The following is a 13,692-nucleotide window of genomic DNA, read 5'->3' as shown; positions in this document are numbered from 1 at the left end:
AGAAAGAAAGAAAGAAAGAAAGAAAGAAAGAAAGAAAGAAAGAAAGAAAGAAAGAAAGAAAGAAAGAAAGAAAGAAAGAGAAAGAGGAGAGTGGAGATGGGTGTTCAAGCACAGACAAGATGCAAACCCCACAATGGAATTCAAGGTTGTAACTGTAGTATCTACTTGAATTTTCAAACATATACAAGCAAGGTTTCTATGAATCATTGATGTGTTCTGTGAATTGAAGTTATTTAATTTAGATATAAGGTACTTTGTAGATTTCTAAGCAGCTTGTTTTCTTACTCACAAAAACACACAGATAACAATAAAAATCAAACAAAAGGAGTCCATTAGTTTGAGAGGGAAGAGGGTTTTAGTGGGGTCTTAGATTGTAAGGGGGTCTTAGACAGATTAGATGGAGCAAACATAGAAGGGTGGAAGGAGGAAGTGGGAAGGTGATATAATTAGATTTTAAGTAATATTAATTAGAGTTCCTTTAAAAAAAATGGAATAATTTCTTATTCAAACATACTTAAGATGAAGCATTTTTGAAACATCTCACTAAAGCAAATGCATTATTCTGAACTATATGGAGATTCTAAGTAATCCTCCCATATTCAGTGTAAGACATCAAATCACGGATAAAACTAGAATTAACTATGAAGCTATAAAATTACTTCCATTCTGGATTTTGACCACACCTCTTTTTTTTTAACCAATAATTTTGTGCTGTCCACAGCATAGAAGATTATCAAAAGGAAAAGCAAAACAAGACACACAGTAGCAAAAAACCTCCTTGTCTCTTATAATGCCAAATAACTTTTAGGTAAATACATTATTTTTAGGTAAAGAGAAATACTGATTTATAGTCTCATTCTGGATTACAATGAATAGTATTATTATTATTAATAATACATGGAACTATAGGAAACCTTTTCATTTTTCTGTATGATTCAGAAAATTTTATCTCTAAGCAATTTGATTTAAGGTATCAAAATATCATACACATGTTAGAAAATTTTATCTCTATGTAATGTCATTAAAGTATCAAAATACCATTTACATGAAAAGAGGTTAGAGTTCTCTGAAATGCAGTTCACAGTCTCTAGGTTTTCAGGTCCACCTTACCCTTTTTGATCAGCTCAGGTTCTATGTAAAACTAGCATAAAGTACATGAGAGGTTGCGAAGGTAGGAAACACAACTTACCGTCCTGTCTTTGCTGGGCTCCCCTCGGCCATCCTTGGCCGTGCCTTCTGCCTGAGGCTGTGTTATGGCTCTGCTTTCCTTCTGTCCTTCCGTGGGTAACGCCTGAGGTGTGGCACCTGGCAGATCTTCAGGCCTGGTATCTGCCTGCTGCTCTCCTTCACGGGCCAGTGAAGCCACTTTGCCCGTGGGCCCTTCTTCGGGAATTGGTACGTGAGCTTTAAGGATTTCACGTTTCTCTTCCCCCTCCGAGGCCAGTGGTTTTGCTTCTGGGGGTAATTTCTGATCATCAGGGATTGGCTTCTTTTCTTCAAGGGGTGGCTTTTCTTCAGCAGGTGGCTTCTTTTCCTTTTGATCTGCAGGTAGTGCTTTTTCTTCTTCAGAGGGTTTCTTTTCAGGTAGGGCGGAAACTTGGCTTTTGGTTACTTCACTTTCTTCTAGTTTTTGATCTGTGGTGAACGTTGCGGGGGTTTTCTCAATGGATGGCGTTTCTTTGTCTGGGACCGGTTTTTCGGTTTCTGTTTTCACTTCTGTTTCCTTCTTTTTGCCTTTCGCGTGGGCCACTGTAGGTGTTTTCTGAGGTGCGGGTTCTGCAGGGGCAGGCACTGGGGACGCTTTGGATCCTGAGGATGCAGGTGGGATTTTGCCCATATCTCCAAGTTGTCCTGATATGGCTCTCTGTGTCTGACAGTTTAAACAAAGCCATTCTTGAATCTGCAAGACAAACACCGATGAATAGATTAAGAATACTGCATACTTTCTATTCTAGTGCATTAATCAAGGCAAACATTAAACATGCCTAGTGATTCTGTTGATTGTTGATAGGGACAGGGTGAGGCATTGTCTTCTAAGTAAAAAAAAAAAAAAAATCATTTAAAAATGTAAAGGGGCTATTTAAAATATAAATATGACACAATGATAACCAATCTCTGTGCTGTTCGGAGAGAGAGGGAGTGGGAAAGTGACATAGAAGGACCCAGAAAAGCACTTGTTTAGGGGTTTTTGGTGGAAAGCAATTTGAAAGAAATTTGTTTTTCACCCAGTATCTTCAAACTTAGTATTTTCATCATAAATATACTCAAATACAATTTTATTTCATAATAATTTTGATTTTGTGCAAAATTACACAAAGCTTTTTTGAATTCAGATTACCAACTCTGTTTCTTTGTTTCAAGCAAATAAAATTCCACTGAGTATCATCGAGTTTTCAGAGGTCACTTGTGTGTAATTATCTTATTTTCTTTCAAATTAATAGAATAATTCCATTTTAATACTAATCATATGTATTCATCAGCTAACTAAGATGGAGTCATAGCTCAAATTGTTTAGCTTGTTTTTCCAAAATAAATTCTGATTTTTGGATTGAAATGTTTCCTTATGTGACTGCTGCTCAAGCTGTAACAGGTTGTATCTGCCTTCAGGAGACCACCTTAAGTTGTATTCAGCTAAACAGTTTCCTAGGGGACTGTTTTAGCAGAGCCCTGAGTGAAGAAAAGGGGACCCACCATTTTGAGAATCGGCCAGCTCACAGTTTTGCAAGCTAAGGCATGAAAACTACTCTTTGAAAAGAACACATGAAGACCATTCACACAGAAGGCAGGCACGAGGCTAATGGCAGACATTATCCTTGAATTTTGTGTTTTGTCCTCCATGATATCTGTCTTAATGTAATAGGTAAAGGTTGTTCATATTGCTTCTTTCTAATTATTACCTTTTAATGTGTATTTATTGTGCAAGAAAGAAGGTGGGAGGACCCTATAAATAAGACTGCCTGCTTTCTTATGTTGAATTGTCTCCAGATAAATTCAATTTCAAATTGCTTCTCACACTGGCTCCTCTCTGCAGCTGCACGGCTTAAATACCTTAAAAAAAAAAATCACTTACTGTTGTAAAATACTATTAGAGAAATGTTTTAATTTGTCCTCTGCTTTCTGTTTCTTAGAGACTTAAAAAATGGTACTTAATACATTTGACCATTTTTGTAAGCTGTATGGGGTTATGGATCCTTAATTTCTTACCTAAAGTACACAGATAAATACCAACTGTTAGGTGCAGTAAGGCCTGTATGTAAAGCACTAGGCTGTATTTGGGTTCCTTTACTTTTGGTGCATTTGATCCCTCATTATCAGTCTTTCTTTGTTTCCTATGTTTTTCTTCCTTCCTTCCTTCCTTCCTTCCTTCCTTCCTTCCTTCCTTCCTTCCCTACTTCCTTCCTTCCTTCCTCCTTCCCTCCTTCCCTCCCCCACCCCTCCCTCCCTCTCTCCCTTCCTTTCTTCCATCCATCCTTCCTTCCTCTTTCTTCATTTTTTTTTCAAAAGAAGGTTTTAACTGTGTAACCCTGGCTGGCCTGGAAATCTCTATACAGACTAGACTGACCTTGAATTCAGAGATCCACCTGCCTCTGCCTTCTGAGTGCTGGGATGAGAGGTGTGTTCCAGAATCTCCAAGTAATATATTCATGTCCATCTCGACTAAGTTCCTGTGAACATATCTCTGGCGTGAACTACAGTTTTTCATAACAACTAGGTTCACAAGTCATGGGGAAGAAACTGCCTCGATCACTTGCCCAATAGCGAGTGTCTCAATTCTGTGCTGAATAGTCAGCAAAGATAATAGTACCTACAGAGCTTCAATCTTGATCTGTTCTATGGTTTCAAAAATCATTACTTTTTGAGATACATCTTCAGATATTCTTATTATTACTATTTTGAGCTTGACATTTAAAAAAAAAAACAAAACAGACAAATATAGCAGGTTCGTAGTGCTGTGCTGTCACAAGGATTCTAAAAATCCCATGCAGGTGTGTCCTGGCCATTTTCAGCAGGCAACTTTCCCATATAAATAAGCTGGGGAATTTTAATCTAGCAGTAATATCCTTCCAGTCCACTGGGAAGTTGTGTCTGCTATAAAATTTGAATTATTTTTGATAAATTACTCTTTCTTAACTATCATATATTGCATATATGGTAAGTACCACAGATCACATGACTTTTCTTAAAAGGAAATATATTGAGAAAATTAAGTGTATTGCTATTTGGGAGAAGGCATACTCAATACTTTCATTAACTTTAAAATTTAGGTAAGTGGGTTAACACTGTATAGTGTACGCATCTAATCTGTCTGGTCAAATAAAATACTCCATTCCCTCAATATATAGTATGTTTGTTAAAGGTAAAATGCAGTGGTGCCTGTTGTTTCACGTAAACAGATGGCTATGCATCTCTATGAGATAACAGCAAGATACAAACCCTAAAACCTACAACATCTCCCTGCCTGCAAGATGTACCGGTGCAAGAAGGGAACAAATGCTACAGGAGGTAATCAATCACTTCTTGGTTGGATATATGTTATACTCCACAGTTAGATTCTCTATCAGACAGTGTCAATGAGACCAAGAACCTGAGGCTAGATATGTCATGAGCTTTAGGGTAGAGTCTATTATGATTATTCTATTAAGTCACCATAGCAAATAGGTACTCATAGATAAGTGCACTTCTCAACTCTCATCAGGGAAGCTTCCCTTTTACAATAATTAACACTAAAATCTACAAATGAGCAATGTGCAGAGAATGAGAGACTTTTGAATGTTCGGCCCTATATATAGTATCTGTATCACACTTCTGAGGTCAGGACTCAGAGATGTGTGCAGAAGAGGGGGGAGGAAAGACTGTAAGAGGCATGTGGTGGATGATTCCAGGAAAACAACATTTTCCAGGCACAACATGGCAGATGAATTTATGGATTCACATAGACTATGACAGCATTCACAAGACCTGCACAAACTGAAGTCAGACAAAATCCCAGCACAGGTGAATGGAAGCAGGCATAAATTCCTACACTCATCCAAGGGGCTGGTCATGGTGGGTAGATGCTGGGAGAGGGAAATTCAGTTTTCTGCAATAGACTGACACTGGGTATATCAATCACACTGTAGGACAGGCTCCCCTTCTTCGGGGATGGCTGGTCCATACAAATTTGACTATTTGCTTGTTTTAAAAGAGACAGAGTATATGGAATTGGGTGAATAGAGAGGTTGAAGAAGATTTACAAGGATTTGGGGAAGGGAAAAAGAATAAAATTCAGATATATGTATGAACATATATGATAAAAGAATACAATTCAGATATATGTATGAACATATATGATAACATGTATGATGTTTTATGATCCAGAAGACCAGTGAATCTGCTGTAAAGTTGTGTCTCCTAGAAACAAAAGGGAAGCTTTACCCGTGATACTTCAAGAAGGTCTGAACAAGTACTACACCAATAGACATGCTAAAATGAAAGTGGGGAAGCTCTCAGGGTCACACCCATAGACAAAGAGCTACAGACCAATACTTGTTGAAGTGTGAGAAACCATCTTCCCTAAGGAGGATCCTCCTATTTGATTATCCAATATGAAGGGAGTCAATTCTGAAATTGTACACATATAATTAGCATTAAACAAACTGAATATGTTGTATTTATACATTTAGGCATTATATACATATATCATATCTATATCTTAGGCATTATAATATATATATATATATACTAATTTAAATAAATCATACATTTGAGAGGAAACAATGTGAACATATGTCAGAAAACTTATATTTAATATAGACATTATATTCTAAAGACATTCTTAGTACTGACTTTACTATCAATATTACTTCTACTAACTTTAGATGCCTATGGAGACATTTGCAAACATACAGTCATCAATATTGAGGTTCTCAAGCCATGGTTATTTGTTTTTATGTATCCCATAGACTTTTATGTTTTATTTTGAGGATAGTCTTATTAGTATCAGTGGAATAAACTGTTAATAAAATTTTTATGTAGTTATTAAATGTAACAAAATCAGAAGCCTCCATATTATGAAAATACTCACATTCTTATTTACTTCTTTAATATCAGTTATTAGAATATAAAAATGTATAACCAAGTAGAGAAAATTCTGATAAATAAGAAGTATATAAGAAATAACTATGCTGATCATACCATATTCAAACACATTCAGTTGTCAGGTACAACATGTTAGTAAAATGCAGTTATTCTAACATTTAATCATCAAAGCTTGTTCAAAACAAAACAGCACTCTAAAAATCCATTAATTTTAAGAGGGGAACAGGAAATGAAGGCAATAATAAAGGAACAGCAAAGGGACTGTGCCGTACTACTCAGCATTTCTCCATCAATAAGTAATTTGCTTTATGTAAGATTTCTGCTGTAACTATAGCAACAATACCATTAAGTAAAATCGCAGAATTCAGGGCTGCTGGTTTGTTTTCCTAACTATCTCTTTTGAAGCATGCATATAAGGCCTGTAGCAGGTTGAAAATGTACCAATAGACTTAAAATGCTTTGGAAAGGATGGTCAAAAATACAATACACATGAATTTATTTGTCTATCTGAGAAGTGTTGCAAATAGTATTTTGCATTGATTTTTTATTAAAGGAACAACTGGACTGATTTGGAGATTAATACACTTTCCACTTTCCTTCAAGAGAAGTGTTGGACCAGAGGCCATAACCTTGTCTTGAGAAAAAAAATTGCAATCAAAATATAATCTTGTGTCTTGTGTACCTTTTGGTCCTACAATGAAATACTTAGGCAGTAAGTTAACATTGTGATGGCTTGTTGATGTGCATAACATTTAGAATGTTATTTGATAAGAAATTAACTAAAGTAATGTATTTATAAATTATAACAAGGTTTTAAAATACTTAAGTGTGTGTGTGTGTGTGTGTGTGTGTGTGTGTGTGTGTGTGTGTGTGCGTGCGTGCATACTTACACCATATGCATAGGTGTATATGCACAGTTGCCCAGGGAGGCTAGAGAGGTCAAAAGTCATTGGAATCTCCGAATCAGAGTTACTACTAGGTGTTGCAAGCGATTTGATGCTGGTGCTCAGCCTTAAACTTGGGCTCTGTAGAAGAGCAGCAAGTGTTCTTAACCACTGAGTAAACACTCTATAGCCATTGAAACCACCTTTCATTTACTGACAGATCCAAACCTATGGGGGCAGCACTGTCATTTTTATCAATAATTTATACTATTTTAGCTATCTTTATTTATCTTAGAACCCGGTGTTCTTAAATGTAATTTGACATCCAAAATATGTCTTGTTACTATGTTTTGTTCTGTTATTTGTAGAAGAAAAAAAGAAGTAGAATTGAATGTTGGGAACACTTTTTCTAGACTATAATCAGATTTTTTTTTTAGGCTATAAAATTAAGATGATAGGAATCTTTGATCATGGGATTACCATTTACAAGTGTGCAAATGAACCAGGCATGCTGGTGTATGTCTGTCATAGCAGCACTCCAGAGCTGACAGCAAGAGGAACAGAATTCTAGATGTTTCTGTAATACAATGAATTCAAGACTGGAAAGAGTTATATAAGACACTGTTTCAAAATTAAATGCATGCGAACTAGTTTATTTGTGGGACTTTTATTCTTATTCTGCATCTCTTAAAAATGAACAATATATGATTAAGGTCCTTTTATTGCTACATATTATATTACTACATATTTTAAAATTAGAATATGTGATTTTCTTCATACTTCTGGTCTTTTTATGATTACCAAAAGAAGAATGATTCAAGTACAAAATACAATATTTAATAATGTGTTCTTTCTCATTTGTTCATATGTACAAAATGAGTTACATAAGAAGTTAAGGCAAAATAGGCAAGTACACGCGTAAAACAGTACAAAATAAGCATGCTCTTACGGACAACTGGAACACGGGAAATAGATACTTTACTGAGTTGGAGTAGAATGACTACATTTGAGGAAAGGATCAATTAAAAAAAAATCCTAGAAGACTATGGCAAACTGGGAGAACCCTGAATTTCTAAGGTCCTTGGTCTATGGTGATCAGCAGACAAGTCCATGTCTCCCACTTCTGCAGTGCCACACAGCCCTATACATCCCAAAACAGTCACTCTGCTTTTTTTCTTTAGAAGTATAAAATATATGCTTTTACATATGCAAAATATGTTAATATTTTTATAAATAGCCACATGTGAACTAAAATCACATATAGCATTTAATATTATATATATTATAATCAGAAATTTAAAATATGCTGAAAAATTAAATCAATACTTTTTGTTGGTTTTGGTGTTCATTTTTTCATGACCTAAACCAGAATCCGTTTCTGTTTTCTTTCTTGCCATAATACATATACATTTATCTAAACTCCAAAAATAATCTGAGTGGTAATTTAAAGAGTTACATGCATAAATTTTATGCCTGAATTAAAATATCTGTAAATTATTACATTAAAACAATTGTGACTGAACTCACTGAAGGAAACAGTAGGTTTAGGTTCTTTCTTTCTTTCTTTCTTTCTTTCTTTCTTTCTTTCTTTCTTTCTTTCTTTCTTTCTTTCTTTCTTTCTTTCTTTCTTTCTTTTCCTTCTTTCTTTTCTTTTTATTAGGAATTTTATTTATATTTCAAATGTTATCCCTTTTCTAGGTCTCCCCTGGGAATCCCCTATCCCGTCCCATCTCCCCCTGCCTCTCTGAGCGTGTTCTACCACCCATCTACCCACTCCTGCCTTCCATCCCTGGCATTCCCTTACACTGGGGCATCGAACCCCCTCAGGCCCAAGGGCCTCTCTTCCCACTGATATCCAACAAGGCCGTCCTCTGCCACATATTCTGCCGGAGCCATGGGTTCCTCCATGTGTACTATTTGGTTGGTGGTCCAGTCCCCAGGAGCTGCGGGAAATCTGGCCACTTGAAACTGTTGCGCCCCCCATGGGGAGCAGCTCCTTCAGTCCCTTCTCCAACTCCTCCATCAGAGACCCTATGCTCAGTCCAATGATTGGGTGCAAGTGCATCTGCCTCTATATTTATCAGGCTCTGGCAGAGCCTCTCAGGAGACAGCTATATTGGGCTCCAGTCAGCCAGAACTGCTTGGGCATCTGCAATAGTGTCCAGGTTTGGAGACTGTATATGGGATGGAACCCCAAGTGGGGCAGTCTATGGATGGCCTTTCCTTCAGTCTCTGCTACACACTGTCTCCATATTTTCTCCTGTGAGTATTTTGTTCCCCCTTCTAAGAAGAATCCACATTTTTAACACCACATGCATGCCGCCACACACACAGAGGGGGGAGGGGGAACAGACACATACACAAAGACATATACATGTACACACAGAAGCAATTATTTGTTATGTTATGACAAAATACCTATCAAGAAGTACACTTAGGATAGTAAGTGTTTGTGTTTTCTTATACTCTGAGCATACAGACCATCATGGAAATCATAATGGTAGGAGCTTGAGGAGGCAGCTGCTCATATTACATCCACAGTCTGGGAACAAAAGTGATGGATACTTGTGCTTAGTCAGCTTTTTTCCTTCCATCCACCCTGAGATGTCCACATATAAGATGGGTCTACCCACTTTAATTTTACCTGATCTCTAAAATACCTTACATACATGCCCAGAGACTTGTCTCCAATGTGATTTCAGATTCTATCATTTTGAAAACTGATATAAACTATTAAATACAGTGTTAGTTTACAGAGGCTGCTATGTCAAAATTCCATATTCTTGTCCGCTAGTTTATTCTACAAATAAATTTCTCCTAGTCGGGGAGACAGAGAAGTCCAGAACTCCAGAGGAAGGTATTTCTTGTTTTTCCTGTATTCACCAGGGATTGAGTGCAGCAGAAGAGTTAACTGACATCACAAGAGGACCAATTACACACATGAGGCTCTACTCTAGTGATCTAATCATACTATACACAGTGTGTGTCCACATGTGTATCTGGGTGTGTTCTGGTTGTGCCTAGAAGTCAGAGGTTGACATCCCGTCTTTTCTTCACTTGTTCATTTGCTGAATTAAGCTTGCCAGTTTGGACAAGGTAGGTAGCCAGACTGCCTCAGAGATCCCATCAAAACCCTCCTCCTCCAAATGTGGGACTAGAGGATGGACATTACGTCATACCATGCAACACCAATTCTACTTCTGTTTGTTGGAACTGTATAGAGACCATTATCTGAAAGGCATGTGGGACAGTGCTACCAAACTGGCATAAAAACTGGTAAGGTTGAGTGATGTAAGACCCCGGGAATCTCAGAGATTTGAGAATGGCAGGAGTTGAGCTGATTCCTACCTTCTGTCTCTGTGCCTTCTCTGGAACATGTAACCACAACACCCCACTGAAAGGAACATGGGCATTCAGTCAGGTAACCATAACTCCTAGGATGCTTCTCCATGCTAATGAGGCTTTACAGTACCCTAAGCCTCCAGGCAATGACCTTCCCTTCCTGGGCATTCCTTTCCCCCAAAGGCACATAATCCCAGTTCAACCCAATGAAATCTATGTGTTTATATCCATCAGCAAATAAAGTAATATGAACACGGAAGGATTGTCTCAGAGAACCACTTTATTAAATGCTGCTTCAGGGAAGGCCTTCACCTACACAAGATATGCCTAAGACTCCCAAAGAAGGCTTTCTTTTCTCCAGCTTCTCTGGTCCTTAGCATTCGCACCCAACTAGGCTGGATCCTGGTCATCCTGGGTTGTCTTTTCCCTCTTTGCCTGGTGCATAGCACCCCTTGTAGAGAGGTAGACCAAACTATAATTATCTGCCCCCAACAATTGTTCAATTGTTTATTGAACAATTGTCTGGTGTTCAATAAATACCACATAGGTTTTACAATGATCTATGATATATATGTTGGGCATAAAAAAGAAGTTTATAATAAATACCCTTGAGTGACTGACCCAATAAGTACTTCCTTGAAAGTGAAGAAGTGACTAAATCATTCAGAGGCACTGGATAAGTTGAGAAGAGGAACACATAGGCATGGCAGTAATTTGAGAAATACATGAACTGTATTTCATTGGTCCATATCAAGACTACTGCATTAATGGTTTGGGCAGAAATACTTGGTGCCTTGAAGTCTGAGGGAATATGGGGACTGTGGTGGCTTGACTATGCTTGACCCAGAGAGTGGCACTATTAGGAGGTGTGGCCTTGTTGCAGGAAGTGTGGCTATGTTGGAGGAAGTGGGTCACTGTGGGGTTAGCCTTTGAGACTCTCTTCCTAACTACCTGGAAGACAGTCTTCTGACTGCTTTCAGATCAAGAGGTAGAACTCTTGTCTCCTTCCGCCCAATGACTGCCTGCTTCCTGCCATGAGATACCTGTGGAGGAAAGCTGTTAAGAGGACTAGAGTGAGAGAAATATGTTTGTTGCAGTCAACAAAGATCAAAGAAGTTAAAGATCTGAAGAATGCTCTGACATCAAGTATGGAGGGTTTGGAGTTTGCCCAGCTGCTTTTCTGGTTTGCTTTGGTCCAGTATTTCCTCACCATGATGTTTTGTAATGGTAATGTATATCCTATGTGATGGTGGAAGTATGTGATCTGTTTTTTTATATTTTTTTGATTTCTTACGGGATTACAGTTAAAAAAAAAATTGCACGAATCTTGTAAGAGACTTCGACCTGTGGATATTTAACATTGTTGAGACAGCTAAAGACTATGGGGACTTTTGAAGTTGGACTAAATATACTTTGCATTATGCTACGACTAGTTATAGCCCTCATAGACTCATATGGTTGAGCAAACCTATTGGGGCCAGGGAGTAGAATATGTTAGTTTGAATAAGCTTGGCCCCAGGAATGTTACTATTAGGAGGTATGGCTTTGTTGGAATAGGTGTGGCCTTGTTGGAGAAAAGATAATCACTGTGGGGTGGACTTTGAGACCCTCCTCCTAGCTACCTGGAAGACAGTCTTCTCCTGACAGCTTTCAGATCAAGATGCCAACCCCCTGGCTCCTTCTACATGTCTGCCTGGATGCTGCTGTACTTCCTGCCATGATTATAATGGACTGAACCTTTGAACTTGTAAGCCAGCCCCAAGTAAGTGTTGTCCTTTATAAGAGCTGCCATGTTCATGGTGTCTCTTCACACAGGGGAAAAATCTTTATACAAAGGGAGTCCAGTTGAAGTCTCCCTACCTGCCATGCTCGGCTACGTCAAATGTAGATGTTAGTTATAACGTGTCATGATGATAGTAGTCATTTTGAAATAATCTGATAAAAACTGTATGCTAAAAACTCACCATTGCTGTCTGTACCTGTGAAATAAAATAGAACTCCGGCTCTTCTTCTCCTCTCTTCCCCCCTCCCCCTCTCCTTCTCTTCTCTTCTCTTTCTCCTCTTTCTCTCTCTCTCTTCTCTGCTCTTCTACTCGCTTCCCCGCCCCACCCCATCCCTGCTTAAAAAACTTCTCTCACATGGAATCAATCAAACAAACAAACAAACAAACAAACAAACAAAAAATAGAACTCCGATTTTTAAGACCAAGCTGGTTCATTTGTATGTAGCTTCCTCCTTTGGCTGCTTACATTGAAGAGGATGAATTTCCCCTGAAGGAATGTCATTGCTTTGCAGAGCTGCAAGCTCCTGTAAATGACTAGGGCAGCAGCAGCAAAAAAAAAAAAAAAGAAAAAAGAGAAAAAAATGAATGGTGGATTTAAACACTGCTAAGACAAAAGGAAAAAAAAAACTGTCCCAATTTGCAAGGAAAATGGTGAATTAAAAATAGTGGAGGAACAGATTCAGGAGAGAGAAGATTGTGTAAAATATGTTCAGTTAAAGGACCCTGTGGATATGCTCTATCTCATTAAATTCTCACCCAATCTTAAGAGTTTCTATAATTATGTTCATTATACAAATGCAGAAAATGAAATGTCGAAACTAAAAACAATATTCTGTTAAGCATCCAATAGAAGAAACAGGCAGGCTGCAGAGACTCAGATTTTCAAGGACAGAAATGATAGTGAGACCAGATTACTTGTGAAATTCCTACAATTCCTTGGTAAATACCAAACTCTTAATACCTCCCTTTACTCAGAAGAAACCAGTAAAGTGTATTATGTAGAATCACTAATAAAAGTGGGAGATAGGCCAGCAGTTTTACTATGTGTGTGTGGGAAAATGAGGATGTTACAGATGTGAAAGGCAACATTGCTTGCAATGAGGCTAAGGAGAATCTCAAAAGGTTTGGTAGATATTTTCTTTTCTACTCTTTCCTTACATTTTTCTTCCTTTGGCAAAGTCTCATTATGAAGCCTGGCTGGTGTAGAATTCATGATGTAGATGAAGCTAGTCTCAAACTCAGAAATTCACCTACCTCGACCTCCAGAGTGATGGAATCTTAAATTGTTTCCCTTATCATTATAATACTTATTTTTTGTAACATCCTTTTTTAAATTTTTTATTAGATATTTTCTTTATTTACATTTCAAATGCTATCCCAAAAGTTCCCTATACCCTCCCCCCCGCCCCTGCTTCCCTACCCACCTACTCCCACTTCTTGGCCCTCGAATTCCCCTGTGCTGGGTCATATAAAGTTTGCAAGACCAAGGGGCCTCTCTTCCCAATGATAGCCGATTAGGCAATCTTCTGCTACATATGCAGCTAGAGACATGAGCTCAGGGAGTACTGGTTAGTTCATATTGTTGTTGCACCTACAGGGTTGCAG

General features: G+C 38.0%; 1 protein-coding gene across 1 annotated transcript in view; it reads right to left on the bottom strand.

Moving 5' to 3' along the window:
• Positions 1–13,692, bottom strand: part of Pclo (piccolo presynaptic cytomatrix protein) — a 317,165-nt gene that overhangs the window by 180,792 nt on the left and 122,681 nt on the right. Inside the window, exon 4 of the mRNA XM_021190148.2 lies at positions 1,190–1,900. Within this exon, the coding sequence (XP_021045807.1) occupies positions 1,190–1,900 (711 nt within the window). The remainder of the gene's footprint in view (positions 1–1,189; positions 1,901–13,692) is intronic.

Source organism: Mus pahari, chromosome 2 (assembly GCF_900095145.1).
Source record: "Mus pahari chromosome 2, PAHARI_EIJ_v1.1, whole genome shotgun sequence".
Lineage (NCBI taxonomy): Eukaryota > Metazoa > Chordata > Mammalia > Rodentia > Muridae > Mus > Mus pahari.
The sequence above is the reverse complement of the archived record's forward strand: the minus strand, read 5'-3'. Positions and strand labels throughout refer to the sequence as shown.